Source organism: Pyxicephalus adspersus, chromosome Z (assembly GCF_032062135.1).
Source record: "Pyxicephalus adspersus chromosome Z, UCB_Pads_2.0, whole genome shotgun sequence".
In the NCBI taxonomy this organism is placed as follows: Eukaryota; Metazoa; Chordata; class Amphibia; order Anura; family Pyxicephalidae; genus Pyxicephalus; species Pyxicephalus adspersus.
Window position 1 is genome coordinate 33,657,911 of NC_092871.1, and position 25,951 is coordinate 33,683,861.

General features: G+C 37.1%; 1 protein-coding gene across 1 annotated transcript; it reads right to left on the reverse strand.

Moving 5' to 3' along the window:
• Nucleotides 1-428: 428 nt before the first annotated feature.
• Nucleotides 429-25,951, reverse strand: LOC140344390 (CRACD-like protein). The gene is made up of 8 exons (XM_072431519.1): nucleotides 25,748-25,951; nucleotides 16,136-16,212; nucleotides 10,768-10,936; nucleotides 9,814-9,937; nucleotides 8,323-8,481; nucleotides 7,557-7,622; nucleotides 961-1,167; nucleotides 429-527 (listed from the first exon to the last, which is right to left on the reverse strand). The coding sequence occupies exons 1-8, from the start codon at nucleotides 25,780-25,782 to the stop codon at nucleotides 429-431; spliced, it is 936 nt and encodes a 311-aa protein (XP_072287620.1). The 5' UTR covers nucleotides 25,783-25,951.

The window sequence follows — 25,951 nt, forward strand, 5'->3', positions numbered from 1 at the left end:
GTAGCTAGAGGTGCTCAATATGCAGGTTAGGCAAGACTTTGTCCAGCAGATGTAAATAAAACTAACCTGTACCATGTAGATTTAGAGCATAGAACCCCATCCTCTTAACTCCACATGTGGCATTGCATTGTGGAAGGAAGAGCCGAGTACTGAGTACTTTACATGGTTCCTGTCCAACAAACAGGAATGGATTTCATAAAAAAGCAATTACAAGGACCTGAGGGGGCCACAGGCTTGTTTAAGGTCATAATTCTTAATTAAAATACTAAAAAAAAAAAATACTGTAAATGGGGATACTTCCCCCCTTCCCCAACTAGTACACTGCTAACTAATAACAGTTTTTTTTTTTTTTTGTTTTTTTTTTTAAATCTTCATTACTGCGAAATAGATTTGAGAGACAGAAGAGTATCCATTGATTAACAAACCAGTTATTTCTTTATTATCAGCTGTATTTTAGTGATATGTACCTTGTTTTCAGCCTTCTCAGTTTCTTTTATGCTCAAATCTTTGGGAAGGTCAGCCCAATCCTATAAAGAGGAAAATTAATATCAAAACACAATAGAATCGCGCACAGACAAATGATATATTAAGTTTCAGTGTGTTTTGATTGAGCATATATGTCATGTCAATATTTCAGCATTGAAGTAAATTGGACATACTTACAAACTTAACATACACATATGGTCATGCAGACATAGCACAAGGCACTGCAGACACATGAAATATCAAGGGATAACAGAGCATACTCAGACAGACCACCCAAAATTCTAATACCACTTATTAACCTTGTGGTAAGCTTTGATAAAACTTTAAAGAACAGCAATATTGAAACTTCTTGCATGAATATTGGCAAGAATTGAGCTTTATCTGAAACCTTGTACCCACAGCCCACTACATGGATTGATCAGGTTGGCCACCTCAGTTAAAGCAAGATAGATTAAAAAACACTAAATAAAATACCTTTATTCGATTTACATTCATGACTGGTCCTCTCCTCTTCTTTGGCTTGACGGCAATCTTGTGCTTTGCTGCAGAATTATCCAGACAGGTGGCGGAACGTGGCGGAGCTGTGAAGTCTACCAAATAGTGGCTGCGTGGAGTGTTGGAACTCAAAAGAATACTGGAATTCAGTGGACTAATAGGACAGGATGAGATTATACGAGACTCCTGTAAGAAAAAAATAAAAAATAAAAAACAGGAAAGTAAAGAGTGTTTTCTCTTCATTAAGGGATAATGTCACCTACAAAAACATCAGAACCACAACTGGCATATTGGGAAAAAAACACAACATTGCACAAAATGCATTATCCTTTTTCAGACCGTCTAGCTAGTCAAATGTCGATATTGAATAATTGACATACAACAAGTAGTAGGAAGCTTGAAATTCTCATGGAGGCTGATTGCTAGTGAATGTTCCCCACCCACTACCACTTTTGTGAAGCAAAAGGGGTAAACATAACAGCCAGACTACTAGTATTTTCTGGAGAAGAGGTCAAATTAGCAATGTCCATGCCTGGTTTTATTTAGGTGAGGTCTAAGCAAAGAATGCTCTTTTCTGTGTGCTCTCCACAATGGCATCCAACCCCTTTGCTAATAAAACCAGATGTGAAGTTTGTAGAGACAGACAAAGGGGGAATGTTACAAGAAAAAAAAAAAAAAAAAGAAAAAAAAACAGCCCAAGCAGCGACTTAAAAACACGACCACATAATTACTTGTCAAGAGTGAACAGAGCATAAAAGTGAATATTAGTGCTTTACATTTTGAAAAAATAGACATAATCTGTATAGAACATCTGGCATTGATGTTTAGCATTTGTGCTGAGATCTTGCTATGCCATTAATCTTTTCTTTTCCTGCCAGAGTTATCCTCAAGACGAACACAGCAAGCACCATCTGTTCTGATAATAGTATCTAAATAGGGTTTAATCACAAGCTGGGCATCCACTTATTATGCTTAACTTTTTAAAACTAAACTCTAAGGCCTGGCCAAGAAAGGACTATAAAAAAAAAACATTGGAACCCACAATTACACCAGAGAAAAAGATTTATTATTAGTTATGCTATATATTTTACCCATCTGTAATTACAACTATGCTTTACAGACAGACCAAAACTCGGAGACACCAAAGTTGGCACTGTAACTGGCGACTCTAGTTACACTCTTCCTAAACCATGCAAACTAAAATAGAACTTTAATATACAGTGGGACTGGGTTTCCGTCATTTAGCCATCTGAAAAACAATAGATGGAGACTGCAATGCATTTTAGCGGTGTACATGAACATACATGTCATTATAATCTTGAACTGCTAAAACTTCCTAATTGCTGCCATACCCACCAAAAGCTTTATTCCGCACTACAGAGAATCTAAACAAACACTATAAAAACTAACTAACCAAAAGCCTGTATTCACTCCTTCTGCCTCCTCTAATCAAATTTGTACACCTATTTTATTTGACATCAAAAACAGGCAAAAGTATATTTCTTCTGTCCAGTCTACTTAGGGTTTGCTAATTATACCTCCCAAATATCCCTGAATTAGAGCAACAGTTTTGAAACTAAGTCCCTCTGTCCAGTTTTACTGCTAAGTTGTTCCTATTTCATCACATCAAGCTAAAGCGTGCCCCTCTTTCCCATCTCAGTGAGTTGTTAGGTATAGGCAGGTTTTAGAGTAGTGAAAGGCTTGCTAAACCTCAGGTTTGCATTGCTATCCTAAACCACTGCCACATGGCCAGAGAATCTAACCCATGGGTGGGCCAACTTTTTTAGTCAGTGGCTACAATCTGATAAAAAATTTGACAGAGGGGCCGGACCGATGGGAGAGTGGGCGGGGTTATGCCATCATGATGCCACTGAACGTGACCTCATAATGGCATAACCCAGCCCACTCTCCCATCACTGATCTGAGGCTGCAATGGGAGAGTAGGCGGGCTGTCACTGCACACAACCTGCCCATTCTCCCATCGCATGCTCAGATCCGGGGGACATTTTCCACGGCTCTGGCTGGTGCACCCCCCCCCCCCAAGCGGGGCCTTCTCCTGACCCTGCTCGGGGTGGCACCGGCCAGAGCCACCGACCACCCAAAGGGCCATCGAAACATCCCTATTGGGCCGTATACAGCCTGCATGTGTTTTATTAATATTAAACAGGATTGATATAGCACCAACATATTATGCAGAGCTGTACATTAAATAAGGGTTGCAAATGACCGACAGATACAGACCATGACACAGGAGAAGGAGAGGACCCTGCCCTGAAGAGCTTACAATCTAGGTTTCCCATTTTAATGCTGTCCAGTGTCTGCACAGTTTCTCAGGGTTCAGTCTGCTAAAAAAAACACCTGCTGTAAAAAAATAAAAAATAAAATAAAAATTTAAAAAAATGTGACTATCATGCTTCACAATCCTGTCTCCACTTCAACCCAGCTATCAACCGAACTTCTTCTGCAGCAAAATCAAGAGCCTTATTATGATCCGAGAATATAGGTGAAGAGGTAATCCTTTCAGAAATCACTAAAGCCTGCAGTTCCTCCTATAGTAGGTGTCTGGCAACTTAATCAAGTTATTGGGTGCAGTGATGGAACTATGCTAACGGTACACTCACACGCATAGACATAGTATTAGTATTAGACAGATGTTAAGACACCTCCACAAATGCCTGTATTAAACTGATGAGCAAGGGATTAGGAAACAAATGCATGTATCTATTTTTTTTTTTTAGACATTTAATTACACTCTGGAGGAGGAAGGGCCAGAGGAGTACAGATAATATGTCAATTGTGCTTGTACGCATAGTGCTGCACTTTATGCTCTTTAAAAACAGATATATTTGGAACATTAACCTGTGGTTATTACTACTTTTAGAGCTCTGCTTTTTGAATTCAATTACCAAAAGTGGCACGCTGTGCATTGTGCATGCAAGTTCTAACTACATTTGTTAGAACTCTTATTTGTTATTGCTCTAGCTTCATCAAAAAAAAAAAAAAAAAAAAAAGTTAAGGGACCTTCTTTTCAGATTGACCCAATACTGTGTAGGTGTGTACAAGGGCCATTAGACTGTAAGCCCTTTTATAAGGCAGGAACCCACTGTATACCACTGCAATCAAATTAAGTTTTAGGGTGTTGCGCTTTTCTGAGACAGCATAATAAACAAAAGAATAAATGTATCCCTGGAATTTTTAATAGATTACCAGTCTAACCCTTGAGAAACTTCTTTTGGTAGAAGGTCAGGTTTATTTTTCTACCCCATATACATGTTTAGTGATGTAGGTTTCTACATCCATCATGGCTTCTTAACAAAAAGACAGGGCTCTTGAACATCACAATACTTATTAAATATCACTAAACCCTTCTTTTATGTTGGTTCCCGTGTTCAGATCTGCCCTCCTTAGCTGTGTATGAAGTGTCATGAGACACATCATTACGGTCACCGAGGTTCAAGCTGGAAAACCGATCACTTTCCTACACAAGGGCTTAAATGCACAGAAGTGTAGGATTCAATTGTTTATAGTCGATTACAAAAAGAATTCAAAAACCAAGGAAGCTGAAAAAAAAATACAAATGCATGAATCTGAGAACGACATCAAAATAACTTCGCTCCACAGTCTGGCCTGCAGATGCTCACAAGCCTCCAGATTTCCATACTTTACATACAGACATGAAAAGTCCTCTCAGCATTTTGGTGTTTACATGACCCCCACCATGAGAAGGTTTCATTACATTCTATCAAACTCTGGCATTGCTTTCATTCCTCCCTGAAGAAAAACACTGGCAATGTTTTTTTTTTTTTTTACACACAGCAAAACAATAATCCTTATACATAACTCATGTGCCAATAAACCTTAAGAAGACACAATTATTAGTAAAATTAATGATCGGTTAGACAGCATAATCCAAGCTTTACACAAAGATTTACACTTAAATAAACTAGGCTAGGTGGACCAAGTCTTCTGATCACAGATTTTAGGGTTATATTCAAGTTTCAGATTCTGCTCCTGACAACCAGTAGCCAATGGGATTGCTGCATACTGTTTACCTCAACAACCTGCTCGCTCAGTCCCTAGGACAAATCCTTTATTATGTATGAAAAAAGAAACATGACATACTATAATAGGAGCTTGGCTTTTTAACCTGGCAAAGGCATTTTACACACATCACAACATATTAGTATCTTGCCGTCCAATTTGAAATGAAAAGCATTATTAGTTTTGCAATCTGTGTCTCTTTAGGGAGATCGCCCCTAACTTCCTGCCTGGTAAACTTAACAGAAAGCGAGAGGGTCTCTTTCCAATGTAAGGGAAATTCCTTCTTAGGCCGCCATCATGGAACAAGATTGAAAGTTCTCCCCAGTGTTCTGGTGACATATCAGAATGTTAGATTTACCTTCATTTTCTTTCCCAGTAATCTTGATTTTCAGGACAATTGGAACCAATCTACCCAGCGGAGACACAGATGGAAGTAAAATATGACAGTGGTTCAATCCTGCACTTCTGTCACATCAAGTTCAACCACTAGGGAGATAAACATACCGGTACTAGAAACTTGCATATTCCTGATAAAACCATATGCACATATTTGATCCAGAGGAAGGCAAAAAAGGCAAAACTTTATTACCATGGTTCAATTTACTCAAACAGGGAAAAAAAATCCTTCCCGATTCCATGAGGCAATCAGATGTTTTCTGCAACAATCTCTAGTGCAATTCCCTTTAAAATGTAATACCCAGTTATATTTTGTGCAAACCACACTCACCACTCTTTCCACATTCATGTTTACCTTTGGTTACACTTTAAGGAGACATACATCAGTATTAGTAGCCCACCACGCCTGTGCAGTCTGCAGAATTTACCAAATGCATCTTGACAAAGTCATGGCTGGATTTTAGGAAAATTCCATTGATGGGCAAGTGAAAATGTGGCTCAGATACTACTAGTTAATCAGTGGTTTTGAAGAATCATATTAGAAAAATGTCAACAACTATTCCATAAGCATGTCAGATAGAACAGTAATGCTCCACTTCAGTTTCACCAAGCTGCATTCTTTTTGTATATGGCAGCTCCCCTGTTTAGGGGATTTGCTCCTCACTTCATGCCTTAGTAGACTACTGGAAAGGAAAAGGGAATTGGCACTAAAGGATAAAATATCGATGCAGACCTTAGGTGATCTGTACACTGCTAGGGGGAAAACATGCTTTGCCGGTAGTCTGTAGAAAATATTCCCCTCATGGTCCGAGTTGTCATTGGGACAGGAAGTGAGGGGAATATTCTCTCTAAAGATTGTACTCCTGCACTGGTTTAGGCTGGAGTTGGGCTTTTTTAGTTTTATCAGACTAATATAAATAAGCTGGGAATGCCTTGAAATTTTTACAATAATAGAATGTGTTTACTGGTACGCAAATGATTAACAAAGGCTTTGGCCTAAAAATGGGCCTCAAGGCCACAGATTACACAACAACGCTTAAAAATATGAGTGGAACTTCCTCCTCCAAAAAATTATATGAAATGTTTAAATCATTATTTTATAATGTTCACAGAATGCAGTTCTGCCCACACAGCTCACCCACTATATTTACAGCCCACAATTAAACTGCATATTTTGATGATCTGTTTCAATACACAACGAACAGATACATTGCTTGAAATAATGACCAGGTTTCTCAAATTTCTACTTTAACCCCAGACATTTAAGTTCAAGAAAACAATATTTTTTTCCTAAGAAAACAAAGTGGAACAGGAAGTCCTTGTCAAAACTTCAGCAAGGGGGAAGGGTGGTGGACTCATTTTACAAGAATAAATGATGTTTTTTGGCAAGTAAAGGAAGGCTGAAGAAATGTAAGAGCTCGCCATGAATCTTACTTTCAGTATAAGCTTGACAGAACTTGTGCTATAGAAATGGAGGACAAAGGTTTTGTTATCTAGTGAAAATAAGCCGCATCTGCCATTGTTTTATTAATGGCACAAGTATCCTTTTATTTTAGGGCCCCAAAGACTGACCTTAGGGCCCTGTTTGGAGTACTGACCGCATGCACAATGTGAGCTTCATAGTGGACCTGATTTAATAAAGCTCTCTGAGACAAGAAAGAATAGAATATCATTGGAGAACCTGGGGCAATCCACCAAACATGGAATGTATTTTTTATTTTCAGTAATCATGTGGTATTGATTGGCAAATATACCAGATCAATTCCAGGTTTGCTGGATCTTCCAGGTTCACCCATGATTATTGATCCACCCATGATGTGAGCTTTGAAATTGCAACCGTTCCCTAAAATTCACATAAAATGCTTATCTTTTATGTACTTCAAAGCTCCATAGGCCATCATTTACACAACAGTAATTTAAATACTAAACATGTTCTGTACTGCAGAGATGTTGTCACCTGAAATGGAAAAAATGCCGCCTGGCTGTGGGTTGGCTAGACAACATAAAGCAAATTAACCCCTATTCAAAGTATACATGTAATACTATTTTGCAAAACCATTATCAGGAAGTATATAAAGTTTATGTTTCAAGTATAAGACAGAAAGAAAAGATTTCCAATTTAACATAAATGGAATTACCAATTCATCTTCACTGTCGGTTCCTCCTAAACTTAAAGAGCTGCGTCTCTGAGAAATGCCAGAAGTCTAAGAAAAAAAATGAATCTATTAAATAAAAATAATTACAATTACAAATATAAATTATTGGGACTCAAGAGTCTTCAGTATTACCAAGAAGCTCTTCTATATCCACACAAAAATGTTTAGTATAATAATAGTGCTGGTATACACCATTGTACCATTCATTTCTAGTTCAAGAATTATACTCCTTGCCACTCAATGTGAAGTCCAGGCATTGTAAGCAAACAGGCATTGGAAGCTCTGCTCAAAACACCAAAAAAAAATAAAATAAAAAAAAAACAATATAAAGATTTATCATTCTACTTTTTGTGCAGCCAGTAATTGGCTCTATTGTGATAAATTGTGCTGTTGAGGAAAACAGGGGTATTGGGCATAGAATACCGGGTGTGCTCTGTTCTAGGGAGAATATTCCTTTTAATGATCATAAAACAATTCAAGTGTATGTGTAGCCAGATTTTTTCTTTGTGGAGATGCAACAAGAAATCTCATCTAGGTAAGAAGAGTTTATCTCCAAGATGGTCACCAGAACTGGTGTTTCTCTTGGGTGGTTTACCATCATCTCTTGCTCTGGTAACCGTAACATTTTGGATTTCCACCAACAGGACATGGGCAGGGGTGAATCTCTCTAGCCTAAATTTGCCACAGGTTTACAGACTAACAAAGTTACATTTCTCAGATAGCAAATTATATGAAGACCTAAACTTACTTTGCCTGATGACAGTGCCAGAATCTCATGCAAAGAAGTTATTTCTGGAGGACTCCTTGGTAAACCGTCATCTTCTGAAAGTGCCCCAGAATCCTCAAGTTTCTTGTGAATGATACCCTGTGGTGGAGAACCTATGCGGATGTTTTGCTGAAGCTGTAACTGCCAAACACAGAACACAAGACACAATTCAGTTTATTTGCAGCATACAGAGCGCCAAGCTAAACTGATCCACTGAATGCGTCCTTCACCTTGATGGCAGCCACACAAAGGACCAGATATTTTGTATACAACCTACTTGTGCTTTCGATGAAAGTAGTAATTACTTATTTAGTAACGTCCTTTATTTCTCAATAGGGGCAACAGACACCATTATGCTTTGGGAGTACCATAAATCATTAAAGGTTAAAGGAACAGTAAATTACAAATTAGATTATATTATATGAAAGAACTTTGAATAAATCATGTAAACATTTTATACATTTTAAAACATTATCATACAGGAAGAGTTGGAAACAGTTTTGTTTAAACATATCATTACACACAGATTTAGGTCCAATAATCTTGACCTAGATGGAAAAAAAAAACAAAAACAAAACCCCAGAACAACTATTCATCAACAAAAATTACACTAAGTTTACATGCTCCATTATCAGCTTAAAGGTGGCTTAATACCCATTTAACACACCCTAAAGTCTACCTCCAGGTAATAGGACTTTTGGGCCTATTTTCACTTTTTTGTTCTTTCCCATATTGCAGTATGGGGACAGTGAAAATACATACACGCACATATTGTAAATAAGGGCTATATTGAACCTCTACATAGTTTGTATAGCTTTAATCCCTATTTGGGATTATTTTTTTGTTTATTTTTTGTCTACTCCATTGAAATCAATTCAAGGGGGACACGGGTAATCTTGAAGGAAGGTTCTTGTGTATACCAACTATATACTACTGTAAAACAATGATGAGTTGGGATATAGGGTCATAAAGTGAAAGCACTATCCCCAAAATTCTTTCACACAACTTTATAAACTGCCTAACCAGATCGGTTATTTAGGTATAAAGCCATGGGATTTCCTAATAAAGGGGATGATGATTTGTTGATCTAAAATCCAGTTTGGTAACTTCCCTAGAGATCAAGGAACCAAACGCCTAGACCACAAAACAAAAAAAACATACATACATACACACATTATTTATATTTATATATAATATATATATATATATATATAGTAAAATAATAAAGTATATATTAGTAAAATAATAAAGAGAGGTATCAATTGGAGACTAGAGTGTAGGATTTACAAGAGACCCATACAACCAATCAGCCAATTGGGCTGTGACAAAAATGTTGGAGTAGTATTTGGACATGCAGAGCATTGATGTTTCCATTTCAAATGTATTCACACTGCTAAACATACATATGCAAATGTAACAGGTTGTTGTTGCTTTTTTGCTTATTTAGCATTTTTTGTAGCCACTTATTTATACCTGTAAAGCTTTAACTTTGCCCGGGGTGTTTTCCTGTGATGTATCCTCCTTTGTAGAGTTCTCCATCTCGGAAACGAATACACTGTCATGGGAAACTGCCTTACTTCCCATACTGCTTTTAACCCTATAGTATTAACAAAAAAAAAAAAAAAAAAAAAAAAAAAAAATATATGCATAAAAAATATCCAACACTAATTTATTGCTACCACAGCATATAAATAGTGACTGTTTTGTTGAATGAGTATGATCATGTGTTAAGAGTTTAATGGACATTGAAGAATCAGTTTTGTTAAAGTTGAACTGCAGCCTTATCTATTCTCTCCTCTCCTGCACTGAAACTTCAAATACACCATGTGAAAAGGTCACAGGGTGCAGTGAAGTTGAGGCAATTCAGGTGTCTAAACCTGTGTCATTTCCTAGCTGTCCACCGATTTCAAGGTTTCACATTGTTTCAAGATTTCAACTTCTCCAGACTGATATGCAAATCAAGGTAGGAGCTCAGAAGATCCAGCCTAATGCCTACCTCAGGGCTGGTGATTCTATGGGAGTACTAACGAAGGGTGCTGTGATGCTTTGATGTTTTCAAGAATTTCAAGGTATGTACAGGATGCTACTGGCCCCTGCCACCAGCTAGATATTGCATACAGAAAAACATAATTGGGTCTAAAATTTGGCACGTAATGCATTTAAAATAAAAAAAAAAAAAATCATGCTTCTGTGTAGTTTTTAGCTGATCTGTCTACAGTTAATAAATTTGTATGGGTTACTGCATTGGGCACATCACTATTTAACAGCTCATTTTACAGTTTGTATGCAGTTTTATCAATTTGTTAAGCATTTTGAATGCAAAAAAAAAAAAAAAAATCAGCTCAAAGGTTTTTTTTTGTTTTTTTTTAGCTATGCTGACTTCTCTAGAAGGAATTTTTTTGTGAGACTAAGCAAGTCTTTACTTACACAGATTCATGAGCTCCTTGAAAAGCAGACTCATTGGCTCCAGACACACTGACATCACTGCTGGACTGGCTCGGCTTTAGGTTGTTTTCTCGGCTTGGAGCTGGAGATTCCTTCCTCTTCTTTTTGACAAATAATTTTTTGAATGCCTGGAATTTAGATTTCTTTTTTCCTGTACAGCAGGAAAAGAAAACAGTGTAGTGATGGATATAAATTTTTACACCTATAATGTGCTACCTGAAAAAGCAAATCTGTCACAAATTTTGTTCTGTAGATTGCACTGAAATTCACACTTACCTTTGCTTATTCAATTTTACATTGACATCACTCCTAATAAACTGATTCCTAAATATCAGGCTAGATCTAGATTTTGTTTAGCTGATCTATCTTATCCAACACAGTGGTGTTAGCTCTAAATGGGAAGAATTTGCATAGGCGGAATGGGTATATAGTTAAGGGCACATTAGATTAGAACATTTAAAAAACAAATATTACAGTCAGGTTATCATAATCTCATGTCATGAACTTCATACCACTCATTCATGCAATCAGCGTTCCATTACATAAAGGTGTACACCAGACAAAGCTGAACATGAAGCCTTGAAATTCATCAAATCAACAACACACTTTATTACCCCATTGACTGTGCAAGATACATATTCACAAACACACAGCTTATTGAGGTCTCTTATAAACAGGAACTCCCAAGTGTAAAACAATCCTTTAACATTTTCCACAGCTATTTTATGTCCAATAGATGATGGAAGTTGAGTTACACAACAATACTTCACAAAATTAGACCCAACTATGCTATCTAAGAAGCTTTGAGAACTCTCCTCCTAATGTGTTACTTCCCCCACCTCCTAGATTGTAAGCTCTTCGGGGCAGGGTCCTTTCCTCCTTTGTCACTGTCCATAATAGTCTGATTTGCAACCCCTATTTAATGGACAATGCTGCGTAATATGTTGGCGCTATATAAAACCTGTTCATTAACAACAACTCTGGATAAAGTTATTAGATATTAAAAAGAAATCTGTCATGACAGACTGCCATTGCTAACCTCCCCTTCCAAAAGGTTACTTACCTGGCTGCTAATCTGAGCCTCCTTAATTAAGAGGTATTTAATGGCTTTCCCAATATGCAAACATATTCCACATTTGTGATTTACTAAAAATTAAAACCAATGAGTAAGCATAACAGCCTAGTGATAGTATTTGGTTCCAGGTAAAGGTGGACCTTCTGACTTTAGCATAGCTGTTGTGGTTGTTGGATAAAAGTGGTTTAGATTTGTTTTACCGGTGTACAGCCATGCACATCCGTGGCAATACAAAATGTGTGCCTACGAGGTTTGAATTAAATAATGTATTACTTGCATTAACAGGTTTGGGTCCTACATTTGTATATTTATATGCACATTTACATTGCATTAGCTAGCCGCTTGAGGCATAGTGAAGTGCAATCAATATGTGAAGGAACATGTGTGTAACAATGGGGACCACAGAAACAGATTTGTCTGGCTGTCTCACAAGGCACAATAATATTTTTAATACACAGAATGCAGAGTATAAATTGCTACACTGGAAGGTTTCCTTTCCAAAAATCTGGAACTGAAACAATGTGAAACAAAAATACACAAATCCCTTTACAAGATTTTTTTTTCCTAGTAAAATGTAGATGGCAAAGGCAAGCCTGCTATTAAAACCAAAGAAGAATTTGTAAACACGCCTGAAAACCAATACGGGGTTAAAACGTCGAGGATGTCCAAATGCATAAGTAATCAGCAGATCCTTTAAGGTTACCAAAATACAGCTGCATTCTACAGATCCCTATGACTTAATTCATAGCTAGATAGTTCAAGCACACTGGATCATTTTAGCAAAACAAAAAGCAGGAAAATAGCCATTAATAAAAAGGCATTTTTATTATAAATAGAATTCTGCAATATTAAGTTTTTCAACTTAATTTGGGTTTTTCCATTTGACTTCACAGAGAATCGCTGATTCAGCATTTTCAGGTGATAAAGGGGATGATAATTTTTCCTTGCAATCTGTTTGGCAGATCTGTTACTGTGCTTTTTTTCACAGTTTAATTTGGCAACACTACATAAAATAAAATATTACACTCAGCCTGGGAAAAATACATGGCAACTCAAAAGCCAGATGTGATCTGTGAGGGGAGCTTATAAATGGCCTGCTTCTAAAGTACAAGGCTTGTTATAAACAAAAAGAAATAAACTGCATAGCTCAGAGATGACATGAGCCATCCTCACTGGTTTTGTTGGAGCTTCTTCTAGAAGTGCGTTTATTTGTGAGAGTGCTTATGTGTGTGGCCAAATGTAGAATCTAAGGCCTGGCATCTGTCTAACCGCACTAAAAAAGGTAGCAGACTTAGCAAGTGTTTACAAGATGGCAAAGAAGATCATCAACTAATAATACACAGAGCAAGGCATCAAATAATATTAATACATAGCACAAGGCACCAACTAATAATACACAAGCCTTGCCATCAACACACTTTGCAAGACACCAACTAATACATGGAGATGGCTAGGAATCTATATTATTAGTGGATGCCATGCAATTAACACACAGAGCAAGGCACCAACCAATAATACACAGAGCAAGGCAAATAAATAATATTACATTGCACAAGACACCAACTAATACACAGTCCTCACCATCAATTAGCACACTTAGTTCATGCTTTGCTTCATAGGTTATTAGTTGGTGTCTTGCTAATTTTATGCAGACCTTGTCATCAATTTATAACAAATTAAGCCGGGCATCAACTAATAATACAAGGAGCAAGGCATAGGGGCAGAATGGTGGCTCAGTGGTTAGCACTCTAGCCTTTGCAGCGCTGGGTCCCAGGTTTGAATCTCAGGAGTTTGCAGGTTCTTCCCGTGGGTTTCCTCCCCTATTCCAAAAACATGCAGTTAGGTAAATTGACCTTAGACGGTGTTAGAGATTAGCATATGATTGAGGTAGGGACATTAGATTGTGAACCCCTTTGAGGGACAGCTAGTGACATGACTATGTACTTTGTAAAGCGCTGCGTGATATGTCAGCACTATATAAATACTGTATAAAAATAATAAAAGGCACCAATACTTCACCGTCTTCGCCATCAACCAGAGCCATCACTATACAGTCTCTAGATCTGCATTTTGTTAAATTCAAATTGGTATACATGGTAAACCCTGCCCCTAATTTTAGGACAAAGGGAGTTGATGAGAATAGATAAACGTTCCCAGAGGAGTTTCTCAAGTCAAAGGCGGTCCAGAAAAGATCTCACCAGGGGTCTGGTTTCGTTTCACAAAACCGAGAGTGAAAATCCTATTCAGCCTGGAAGCTGCTAATTATTAACTGCATGGCTTACTGACTTTTCAATAACCCTGCAGGAGACTTTTTCCAACATTTTTGGTCATTTCAGTTACAAAGGGTATCATAAATTGAAGAGCCTATAGCCCTTATACACATTTGCACCACCTATAAATTCCTTTATTTTGTACAACAATGCTCAGCATGTATACATACCAGCTAAAGACTAGTGACTAATCATAATTACAAACGCTTGTGAACTTCTAAGGAAAAGTTGTACCCTGAATTAAATGCATAGTTCTGGAAGAAATAAACCACACCAAAAATACATATGTCAAAGTTTAGCCTCCATTAAATAGACTTGACAAGCAATTTTTTATTCATTCATCCATATTTAGAGCAGCAATTCTATATTCATCCATTATATCACTGTACAGGTCTCAGAATGATCTACTGCTGCCTTAAATGAGACATATTTCTTTTTTCCTCCCCCAAATCACATGCATACTTCATTCTTTGTGATCCGAGTCCAGTACGATGGAATCTAGTGACTTTCTCAGTGGTTGTAATCATCCTTGCCTTTGCACTGCTCTGTGGAATAAATCTGCACAGTTTTTCTGCACTTGGAAATCAGTCTCCCTATAATTACACAAAAGAATCGTCTATCACATGGAAGGCTTACATTTGTCTGAAAATACTCGTCACAAAAAACTACAGGTTTCTCACTTTGTTTATAAATGGACACTGTAGTTAAAAGGTAATTCAATCAACCATTTAGTTAGTGGATCATGTCCACAAATCTGTATAGAACTTACAGTATTAGAAATATATAGCATGTATAAGGCATTTGTACGCCTGAAGAAGTGGATCAACCACAAGACCAAATGCCTGGACTTTTTGTCATGTGACTAAAGTGAAAAGGAAGCAGATCAACTCCTTTTATGTATCCTTCCCAATAAGATTAAACGGAACATATCATTTATCGATGTAGAAGTTTATATGTTGTCAAATCATTTTATACATAAATATACTTATATATTATATAAATATACTTTCAAAAAAATATTTCCTGGTGATCCTACAGGGACTTCTATTTCTAGGGTGGCAATGCAAACTCAATTTGGTTAAAGTATTGTCACACTTTCCAGTGCACCCTTGAGTTGTGAAAACTTGGCAAACAAAAATGTAAACCTTTTTTTTTTTTTTTTTTTTTTCTAATTTAAGCTCCTGTGCTTTGCCTTTAAATCCCTCCACAGTTCTTGTCCCACTTACCTTTCTGACCTGGTAAAAAAATACTTCCCCAGCCACTCTCGTCGCTTTCTCCAATGACCTACTAATGACTTCCTCACTCATAACCTCATCACACGCACGGATACAAGACTTTTCTAGGGCTGCCACCAACTCTCTGGAATGGTCTTCCTCGTTCTATTTAGCTTGCTTCTACTTTCTGCTCATTTAAAACATCTCTCAAAACCCATTTTTTCAAACTTGCCTAACCGTCTTCTTCTGTCTTTTGAAACCATCACTACATATTTCCCCTCCTATTGTGTGTTACTTCCCCCACTGCCTAGATTCTAAGCTCTTCGGGGCAGGGTCCTCTCCTCCTGTGTCACGGTCTGTGTTCGTCTGTCATTTACAACCCCTTTTTAATGTACAGCGCTGTGTAATAGATTGGTGCTATATAAATCCTGTTTAAAAATAATAAATAATAATAATTTAGCAAGTTAGATAGAACCATTTTTGGACTGGGAGACATGGAGATCATCTTTCTCTGACTCACCCTTTTCATTACGTTGGAAAGTATTCCTTCCATCATAGAGGTTTAGCATCATATGTAGGGATGTACAGCACCCTGCCAGCCCCTCCCACCAGCCATTATTTGACTACATTGCACAGAGAAGCACAAATAGATAGTAAAAAAGCCACTCTAGTTTTCATTTAAAAAAAAAAAAAAAAAAAAAAAAAAAAAAAAAAGGGGATAGGTGGAACATAGTAAGGCTCAACTTTAGCTAACCAAGAGAACAGATTCCTAAATCTAAGCGTGCAATTACCTGAGCAATCTCCTCCAGCAGTCTCTTCAGTCTCAACAGCCTGTGTGCCCTCTGGTTTTGCAGCCATAATTGTGTCACTAAAAAGAAAGCAATAGGTTAATTTTAGAACTGTTTTCTCTGCAAAAAAATTTCCTTCAAACGGTACGCATCATCTGAAAACCCTAGGTTACATCTGATTGACAAGACGGGCCAAGTGTTATGTAGGACCTTGTTCTAGGAGTGTGCCAAAAAAAGAAACATAGGTTGATAATCAGAGGTCATTCGAAAGCACACTGAACATTTGCCAGATGCAGTTTTTAAGAACCCAAATGTAACTTTGTGATTTCACAATGCCAGCATATTGCCAGGAGTTAAATAATGAATACACAAAAGCCTTGGCAGTAAAGTATTGTTTTTTTTCCCCCATTAATACAAATGCTTAAAAAAAGTTTATTTATATTGAATAAGATAAAAAGAAAAATGCTAAATGAACAAGCTGTATATAATCAGATCACCAGCAGATCAGTGTGACTTCTCTATAGACCTGAATTGTCCTTTTGCAGTCTCTTTGGCCTCTGTGATTAAGCCATTGCTTGTAATAAGAACAATTCAATACAAACCCGATTTATCTATAGTGAGGATAGTTGTATAAGAAGACACCAAGGATTGTAAGCTTTTCTGGGCAGGGTCCTCTCCCCCTTCTACGTCACTATCTGTATCTGTCGATTGCAACCCCTATTTAATATACAGCGCTGTGTAATATATAAAAATACTGAATAATAATAATAATAAATAATAATGTAAAACTCATCATTGGTCCTCTTAATGACTACTGTAACCAAAGATTCTGGAAATTACTGAAATAATCATCAGTCTGAGCAAGGTAATGCTTTGGAAAATGACCCTATAATAGAGCAGTCAGGCCAAGCAGCGAGTCCAGCCTATTTTTTAGTAAACTATACATGTGCAAATATTAAAAAATAGATTTAGCAAGTGACACCTGAGGCGTCTGCTAAATCCATGGCTATCCTTTTATTTATAGATTTGTGAGAATATACTCACCGACTGATATGCAGAGCGCCATTTGCTAACAAAACAAGGAAACCCTCATGTACTTGCTTTGACAAGTGACACTTTACAGATACATAAAAGACTACATATATTCTGTACACAAAATCCCAGTTCATGTTAGGTCAGGACTGGCTGCATTTTGTTAGTGGAAATAACCCAATTTGAGCTTCCCCTTTTATTACAATGAAAACGTTGTAGGAAGAAAAAAAGTACCTTCTATTACAGCGTCACAGACATACAGTGATTGTGGTTTTTGAGTTTTCATAAGAGTAATAGGTGAAGAAAAGTCATTCCATGGGATCACCTGTTCCAGGGAAAGCACTCCAGGGATAAAATTTTTGCTCACATTGTCATTGCCAGGGGAAGTACCCAGAAAAATTACATATGCATGCACGTAACGTAGCAAACCTATTACCTAAAAAATAGATTTAAGGCTAAGTTAATTTCAATATTAGACTGAGATTTGATAAACCTGTTTGATATATTTCCATAGACCTAATATACCTTGCCAAATGCCCAAGTATTTTTGGCTCAAAATCACTCAAAATATAATAGATCTTACTGAATTACTTTTTCACTTAATGGGGTCTAGTGTTTTGCCCAGAGTTCCCTGGACAGTGAAGAATTCTGCACACAAGCAACATCTGTTCAACCTTGTTTCAAAATGAAGACCTGATGAAGAAGATAAGACTTCCTATTCTAAACATATATTCACCCACACCCTTCCCATAGCCATATGTGCATTTATTAGGCTGTATTTACCAGACTGCACTCAGCAGTCAATGCCCAGATTGGCATGAACCCTTAACCAGTTCATTAAAAATAATAAAAAAAATCTAAACCAGGCTCAGAAAGGTCTGAACAAGTGGCTGTTCTGGTTAACAAAAATATTAGTGTATGCATAATATATTCTTTTGTCAGCCTTGTGATTTGTGTCCTTATAGTGGACAAATAATTGAACATTATCAAAAAGCTGGGGTAATACACCTTGGCAAAATGCATAATGAATCCATTGTTGGAGAGCATTGTTATTTTCTAGGAAAGTACACTTATGTTTATGTAGAGATGAAAACTATCTAAAATATTTGAACAGAATAGTTAATGGTTAAGACCCAATGTTTGTTTATTTTTCATTTTTCCCCAAGTCCTGTACCAGGGAGGAACTTTTTCAAAATAAATGGAAATCCCCCTTTTTCATGAGAAAATGTATCCCCACTGCATGAGTTCCTTTACTCTCTTAGACAACTCCAAGATTTTTTTCAACTTTCTGTACTGGACACAATGGTTATCGCACAAAGAGGATGATTCCCCCCATCGATTACAAACAACTATACTAAGCATTTCTGAGTAGTGCATACTTCTATCCAGAAGAGCCCTTTGCAGGAAACTGAAGCCAAAACTTTGGCTAATAGTACCATCTGAAAAAAAAGAAACCATAATATCCTTTACACCTTTTCCTAACCCCTCCACCCCCCTTTACTCTTTTGATATTTGTTATAAGATGGAGGAACACGAGTTACCCATAAACAGAGGTCTGCAATGTTTTACAGAAATGTTTCCCAGCCACCCTTTTGTGTGCTAGTAGTAATTCAGACCAGCTGGCTGGAATGAATTGTTTTTTGAAAATGTAACAGGAGGAAATGCCTTTGGTGCATGGGGTCACATTCAACCAGTAATTACATAGGGAAAAAGAAAAAACATTCTGGCCAGCAACTATTTTACACACCAGTCAGAAAAAGGAGGTCTGGTAACATTATTTAGCCAGCTAACATTGGAAGTTCTATACAGTTTTCGGAAACTGACACTGTAAGGTAACAATGGAAATTCAAAGGGTGACCCAATTTAGAAAAAAACAAAACATCAACAAGGAGACCATTGTTGTCATAAAAGCATCATGTAAGGTGATTTAAAAGTTCTTTTTTTTAACTTTATAGTTGTTACATTGTGTTTCATTATCAGATTTTCAGCATTTGTGGAAATGGACAGATTAGGTAACATTACTGGCAGAGAATTAGGGGAAAGGAAACATTTCCGTACTGAGAATTAAAGGGGACCTTTAGCTGGAACTATGTTTTACATCAGGGGTGTCAAACTCTGGCCTACGGGTCAAATCTGGCCCACAATGTCCTTTTTTTTGGCCCCTATAGGAATCCTAAATATAAAATGCAGCTGGCCCGCCGCAACGAAAAAGCGCCGCTACTACAATTTCCGACATCACTAGCGTCTATAGACCAGTGGCCTCTATGCGTGGCCTGGCAGTGGACTGTTTTAAAGACGCAAGTAATGTCAGAAATTGTAGAAGCTGCGCTATTTCCGTTTCAAGTTTAGCCCGCGACTTTGTCTAAGCTTTTATTTTTGGCCCACTCTGTCTGAGTTTGACACCCCAGCTTTAGGGGGACAGTGGTTTAATGTAAAGCATGTTGGTTTGGTGGTTAGTGTCCCTTTCAAGCACTAGGGACCTGGTTCAGTCCCCAATATGAATTGTGTTCATCCTGTGAATGCATGGTGTTACTACAGCTGTTCAAGACTCACGGTCAGGTTAATGTCCCCATTACATGGTCTCCAGTATATGCATGTTTAAATGGCAGTAGTATAAATATTTAAAATGCACAAACACAAACAGGAGTAGTATTTTTAGATCTAATGCGGTGTAAAGTTTGCCAACGCTATGTAAAATTATCATATTTATCATTGCAGCTTCACAAATTGGTCTATACTACAAGAAATATGGAGGCTGCCACTGACCAGACCTTCCAAAACATGCTAGCTGGCTGGCCAGCATGCTGTAAGGGCTATTTTGCTGCTTTTTTAAGCATCTGAAACCAATGACAAGGCTTTCAATTGAAATCAATTAGGCAGTCTCCGTGGGTGCCTCAGCTTTGTTTTACTTTCAGAGCAGCATGGTATGCAAGATTTAAAGCAAACATCCTGGCAAATCCATAGAGGATGCATTAGGCAGTGCAGTAAAATCCATTCTTCCAGTGCATGTCACATTTTTAATGCATTGCAACTTTAAGCCTGTGAAGACCTAGCCTTGTACTCCCTAAAGCCTTGTCACACAGAAGTTTATTATGTCCCAAAATCACAATATGTATTAATATTACACAGTATTTATATAGTGCCATCATATTACTCAGCACTGTACAAAAGTCCATAGTTATGTCACTAACTGTCCCTCCCAATCTTATGTACCATAGTCATATATCCATAATACAGTCGAAAGGTCAATTTTGGGGGGTAGTATGTAGATAAAAAGAAGGAGTCCACATTCATAAAGACCACCTTCTAGACTTCTATCTAGATACCTTGGAAGAGCTTATAGGTTCCAGTTCTTCAAACAACCTTTTTTTTTTTTGTTCAAAAACTTTTCACTAAATATAAATATTGTCTCTAATAAAACTATTTTTATAAATCGGTTGCTGTATAAAAGTTCAAAAGGGTATGCTTTCCATTGCAAGCCTCCTCCCTGTTCTACTCAGAGGGTTCCTGTGCAACTTTGGAAACAGATAACCAATACTGAATAGAGCAGTCTATAGATATACAGATTATTCTTTTAATCACCCGAAAACCATTTGCCAGCATGCCTGGCAGAACATTATGGTAAATAGATATAGGCCTAATAAAAAGAGATGGGCAAGGCTGGATAGAAATATATGCACCGCTTCTGCAAAATCAAACTATATAAAGCGGAAAATAGCTCCTACACAGGGAGACTCCACAGCTTTGACAGTTTAAAACATGTTGCTTTGAAGAATACTCTAATACTATGTAGTTCACTTGTTAAACATTTTACAAGATAAAAACATCAGCTTATTGTTCAGAAGACAAGCTGCTAACTACAGGAAACACAGAGGAAGTTTCTGACACAACAGGCAACCTTTATTCTTGTGGATGCAACATCAAATGCCTGAGCACGATGCAGACTTTTATCACGTTTCTCCCAGGCCATGTCCATAAAAAGCTTCAAATAACTTCTGTTGTGCTAGCACAAAACCTCAAGTATGACAGTACACAGTAGAGTAAATTCTATGACCTCTTCTGGAAGCAGAAGTAGATTTCAGAGTACCTACACAAACACACAATATATTGTGTTTTTACTTGTTGTTTCTGACCCAATTGGAGACATTTACCATCACTATTCTGAATAATGGTAGATCTTCATAACAGGGATACCGACCATAGTAAAAACCAGAGAAACCCTTTACATTGTATTTGTCAGTAGTTATATTCCATCATCATTAAACCATGTTACCAACCACAATGCCTCGCTTTCTGAAAAAAAATTTAGGATGTCATCTAATTTACAATGAATAAAAACTTATCATTCATACAAATAGAAATCACAGTGATCCATGAAACTATGCCAAGTGTAGATCAATGTTGCAGATAATATTGAAAAAAAACTCGACATTTTGCCATGGAAGTAATCAGATATATATAAGGAAGGCAAAATTAAAACTGTAGTAAACTTGATATTTTTTAGATGTGTAGACAGAACAAAGAACATTCTTGGAAAACATCTTGGTGTGCACATGAAGAGAAGATAAATAGTCAATTTATTCCACACAGTAGTTTACAGCCATTCATACAGCTCAGTCTTCGTTTGTCTCTGTTTATGCTTTCATTTACCAAGAAACAATTTTTTTTTTTTTTTTTTTTACAAGCATACTTCTTTTATATAAAATCTTTTTACTTTAGATGTTGAATGTCTTTCTTAAAGGCGGCAACATCTTGTTAAAAGGAATGAAAGTTACAAATGCAGCAATGTTCAAAAATCCAACCAGATTGTCTCCCAGTGTTAAAAGTGCCCCCTGGTAGCATCAAACAAGCAGCCACTTTTAGGACAAATCAATTGGACAAAGTTCCTGGAACAAAACTCCCTTTTCTCAAATAAAGCATACCACTGCATTACAAAGAGCAGCATTACCAAGTTCTACTATTTGTAAAGGAAAAGAATGTGCTGTAGATCCATGGTCCTCTCTATTCAGAAATGGTGTATGTTTATAAAGGTGCATAGTAAGTGTGTGTAAACCACAGGCTTGGGCTCCATATAGAATATTTATACAATCACCAATTTATAAGGACACTGATATTAGAGAAAAAATGTTTTATTAAGGATAAGGTTTATATTTAGGTGTTGTAATGTTTGAATAAGATCATAAAAAAGGAAATATTTGAAATGAAAGTTTCATGTTCTAGGAACTATCAACTTACGATGAATGAAAAACCAACTGAACCAAAAGAATACATTTTTTACATGTCTCGGTATGCAAGCTGGAACATTAAAACATGGTAGATAGCTATAGAAATACTGTATGTAGTCCTAAGAAATTAAGGTAAACTTTAGACTAATACAGGGATAGCAAGGGTTAGGGGACAGAGCGTCAACCAGCTAGGGGGTCTATATCCAACCTGTGTGATTTCAGACTAATGCATGTTATGAATATTTGTAACCATTCAATGTATGCAACTTGTGCAAGTACCCAAATTGACTTAATATCATCCTTGATCCAGTCCTTCAGATGTCTAACAGAGGAAGGGGCAGGAAGAGGCCAATTAAGTGTGCTGAGGACACAGCCCTGCCAAGTAGTCCTTAGATAAACAAATTAGACCTATCCACTCTCTCATAAAGATAACATAAAGGCAAATCATTCTGTCCATCCAAAACAGGAACTGTAAGGACCATTTAGTCTCCTTGAGACAATACACAAAGAATGCACGAGACAAAGATCAAATTTTAATTCTATGAACAAATGGGGATTTCTGAACTTATTGAACAAATATCACAACGTTTTCATTAATATATTTGAATCAGCATAATTAAATAAAAAGTTCGTTGTTATTTACATACACAAATTCTGGTTACATTTCAGCTTTGAAATCCACTCTGATGTATAGGACACAATATCCTTTTCAGGAAACATTCCACCTGAAGCGCCTTCCTCCTACATTTTTGGTGGATTATATAAGCCACCTACAGGAGTCTTCTTTTCATGAAGGAAAGTTTACATACTTTCACTTGGGCAGAAATGAATCTCTTAAACCAATCCCATCAGACCACAAGTGGATCTGTTCCAAATTATCAGGCTGCAGATGTTTCCTGCCAACATTTTTTTGGTCAATAATACTCTGTCTATACGGGTAAGATTTTCACATTATTTAAAACTCTCCATCCCTATCTATTTTTATTCATCAGCACCAACAGTGCAGGAGAGTAGAGTGCTTCTGTATATCTGCAAGCTTGCAAAACATCTTATTTGCAGCAGACAAGCTCCCAAACAGCATATTAACAAGGATACTAGGAAAAGGCAGTCAACAGTCAAAAGGCTTTCGAGTAGAGCTGAATCCAAAAGATTATTAAAATATATAAAAGTTTGGTATAAATAAAGATTAAAAAAAATACAAATGGGACCAAGACAAACAAAACACTAGAGCACTGCTCTTTGTTCAGATTGCAATTGACACCCCAGTAGAGCACAACACATACTCCTTGCATTGCAGTGCATTGCTTACCTAAATTTCACTGCACACTGTGAGCTTCTCACAATGCAAATAAAAGACAGTACAGCAAGTCAGCCAAAGTCAGCATTATTATTGGGCTGTAGACTAGGCATCTTCCACTCTTTCTCCAAGCTGGCTGTTCCTAGCCAACCCCTTCATTCTCTGGGATTTAGTTTTACCTAAAAAAAAAGTCTGCACTTAAATTAAGTCCTCTAGGAATGCCCCCCTCCATTAAGACACTTTCAAATCTTTCCCATCAGGTCTCTAGATGAATACCAAGATGGGGGGGGGGGGGGGGGGGGGGGGGGCTGCAATGTTTCAGGAAGTGACGTCCTGCACCCACTGGCCCCTCTGGCCACCCATGATCTATCTGCATTGCATAAATGCATCACTGGGTCTGAAAAAAAATATGTAACAAACCAAAAAGTCTAAAAATGTAATTTGCATGTTGATTAGGATCTAGAGAAAACCCAAAAGGGCAACATATAGGCAGATTAAAACTTCAGCTTTACATGTGAATGTACCTTTACATATCAAACAATCTGCCCCTATAAAGACCTTGGGACATTTACCCTTAATAAAAGCTGTATATGTTTGCTTGGTATACAACTAAACAAAACAGATTTAAAAGTAGGAGAGGACAAAAGGTTAGACAGGAGATAGTAAAAAAACAAAAACACTGCACTGATCATATTTAAATTGCATACAAGGGATCATGAGACTGCTCTAAACAAAAACTTTATTAGTCCTATAATGGGCCCCTTGGCTTTCTGGGCCTGGAACAAATTCTCTGGATATAGATTATTTTATTACTCAATGACCTGACTTCTTTGTAATGAATAGTTTAAAGCCCTGGACAGGAATTAGTCAAATGTTAGCCAGCACCTATTTGAGGAGGAGCCAGGTACATATGTTTCTTCAAACAGCAAATCAAGAAAACTAAAAAAATTAAATAAATAAAACACACCAACTAAATATTTCTGTGATCTATCTTCCCAACTACTGGGGTTTGTCTATCCCAAATATTATATAAAAATGCATACACACTGGGAAAAGTTTAGAATCTTGGCTACCATGAGTGTCTGAACATCTGCTTTGGGACTTACCATAATTATGGTTACCAAATCTGATTTATGACCACAAAATAAAATAAAACAAAACACAGTTGATACCCAGAGTGCCCAGATTTATCATTCTACTTTCCTTATCATTTTCTTACTAATGGTGATCACACAGAAAAATAGAAACCTAAGTGGTTCTCATACGCAACAGAACCCCCCCAAACATGTTTTCCCCCGAAGGAGCCACAAGGGCTCCTATCTTCAAATAAAAATTAAAGAAGTTGTTATAATCAGCAATAAATTCTGATCAACTACGCTTCATAAAGATTAATTAGAAAAATCTCTGCATATTATACAGGAAATTCATATCAACAGAAGTTCTCAGAATTTCAGTTATCATCATGTTCTGGGGATATCAACATCAAAAAGTTAAAATAAGTGACACAGCTTTCCTTAAAATTTACCCCATCTCACTGACCCATACACCGAAAGTTCCATCTGACCCCTACCTTGCCCTCCTTAGCTTCAAGCTACAACTATGATTAACCATCATACACAACTGGTTCCCAAAACAGTACAAGTCACATCACAATAAGGCATACCTGTAATTTATAGAACACAAAGCAGTTGCTGTACCCATGTCTTAATTATGGCTTTATGCTCATCATCTTATCCTATTGTAGCACATGTAACCCCTTCTCAGCAGAAAAATTTTAAGTGTACTTTTATGCACTAGGAATGAGTTTCAATTACTAGTAATACCCCCAAATTAAAACACTTGACTACAGCATTTAACAAAAAGCACAGGCACGGCTTTGTGAAATAGGTCACACAATCATTCTATAAATACATACAAATATATTTTGTATTACCTAAACCTATGGTCACAATAGTAGTAGAGGAAGCAAATCCACCGTTTCTTCCTGAAGACTGTTTTGTCCAAGACAGCATTTAAAAGGCAAATGCAACAAAAGAACAAAGAATGAAAGGACTGACTTACTTTTTACCTTTCAGACAACTATACAATGCAGACATTGTCTGGCTGGGCTTGAATCCACTTATTGCATTGCCTTCCCTGTGATGTCTTGGGCTGGGATTATACTGAATTCAAGATCCAATTCCATAAATGCCCACACATACAGCACCTACTATACTGGGAGACAGCAGTGGCTGCTATACAGACAGACCCATGATCTCTTGCTGG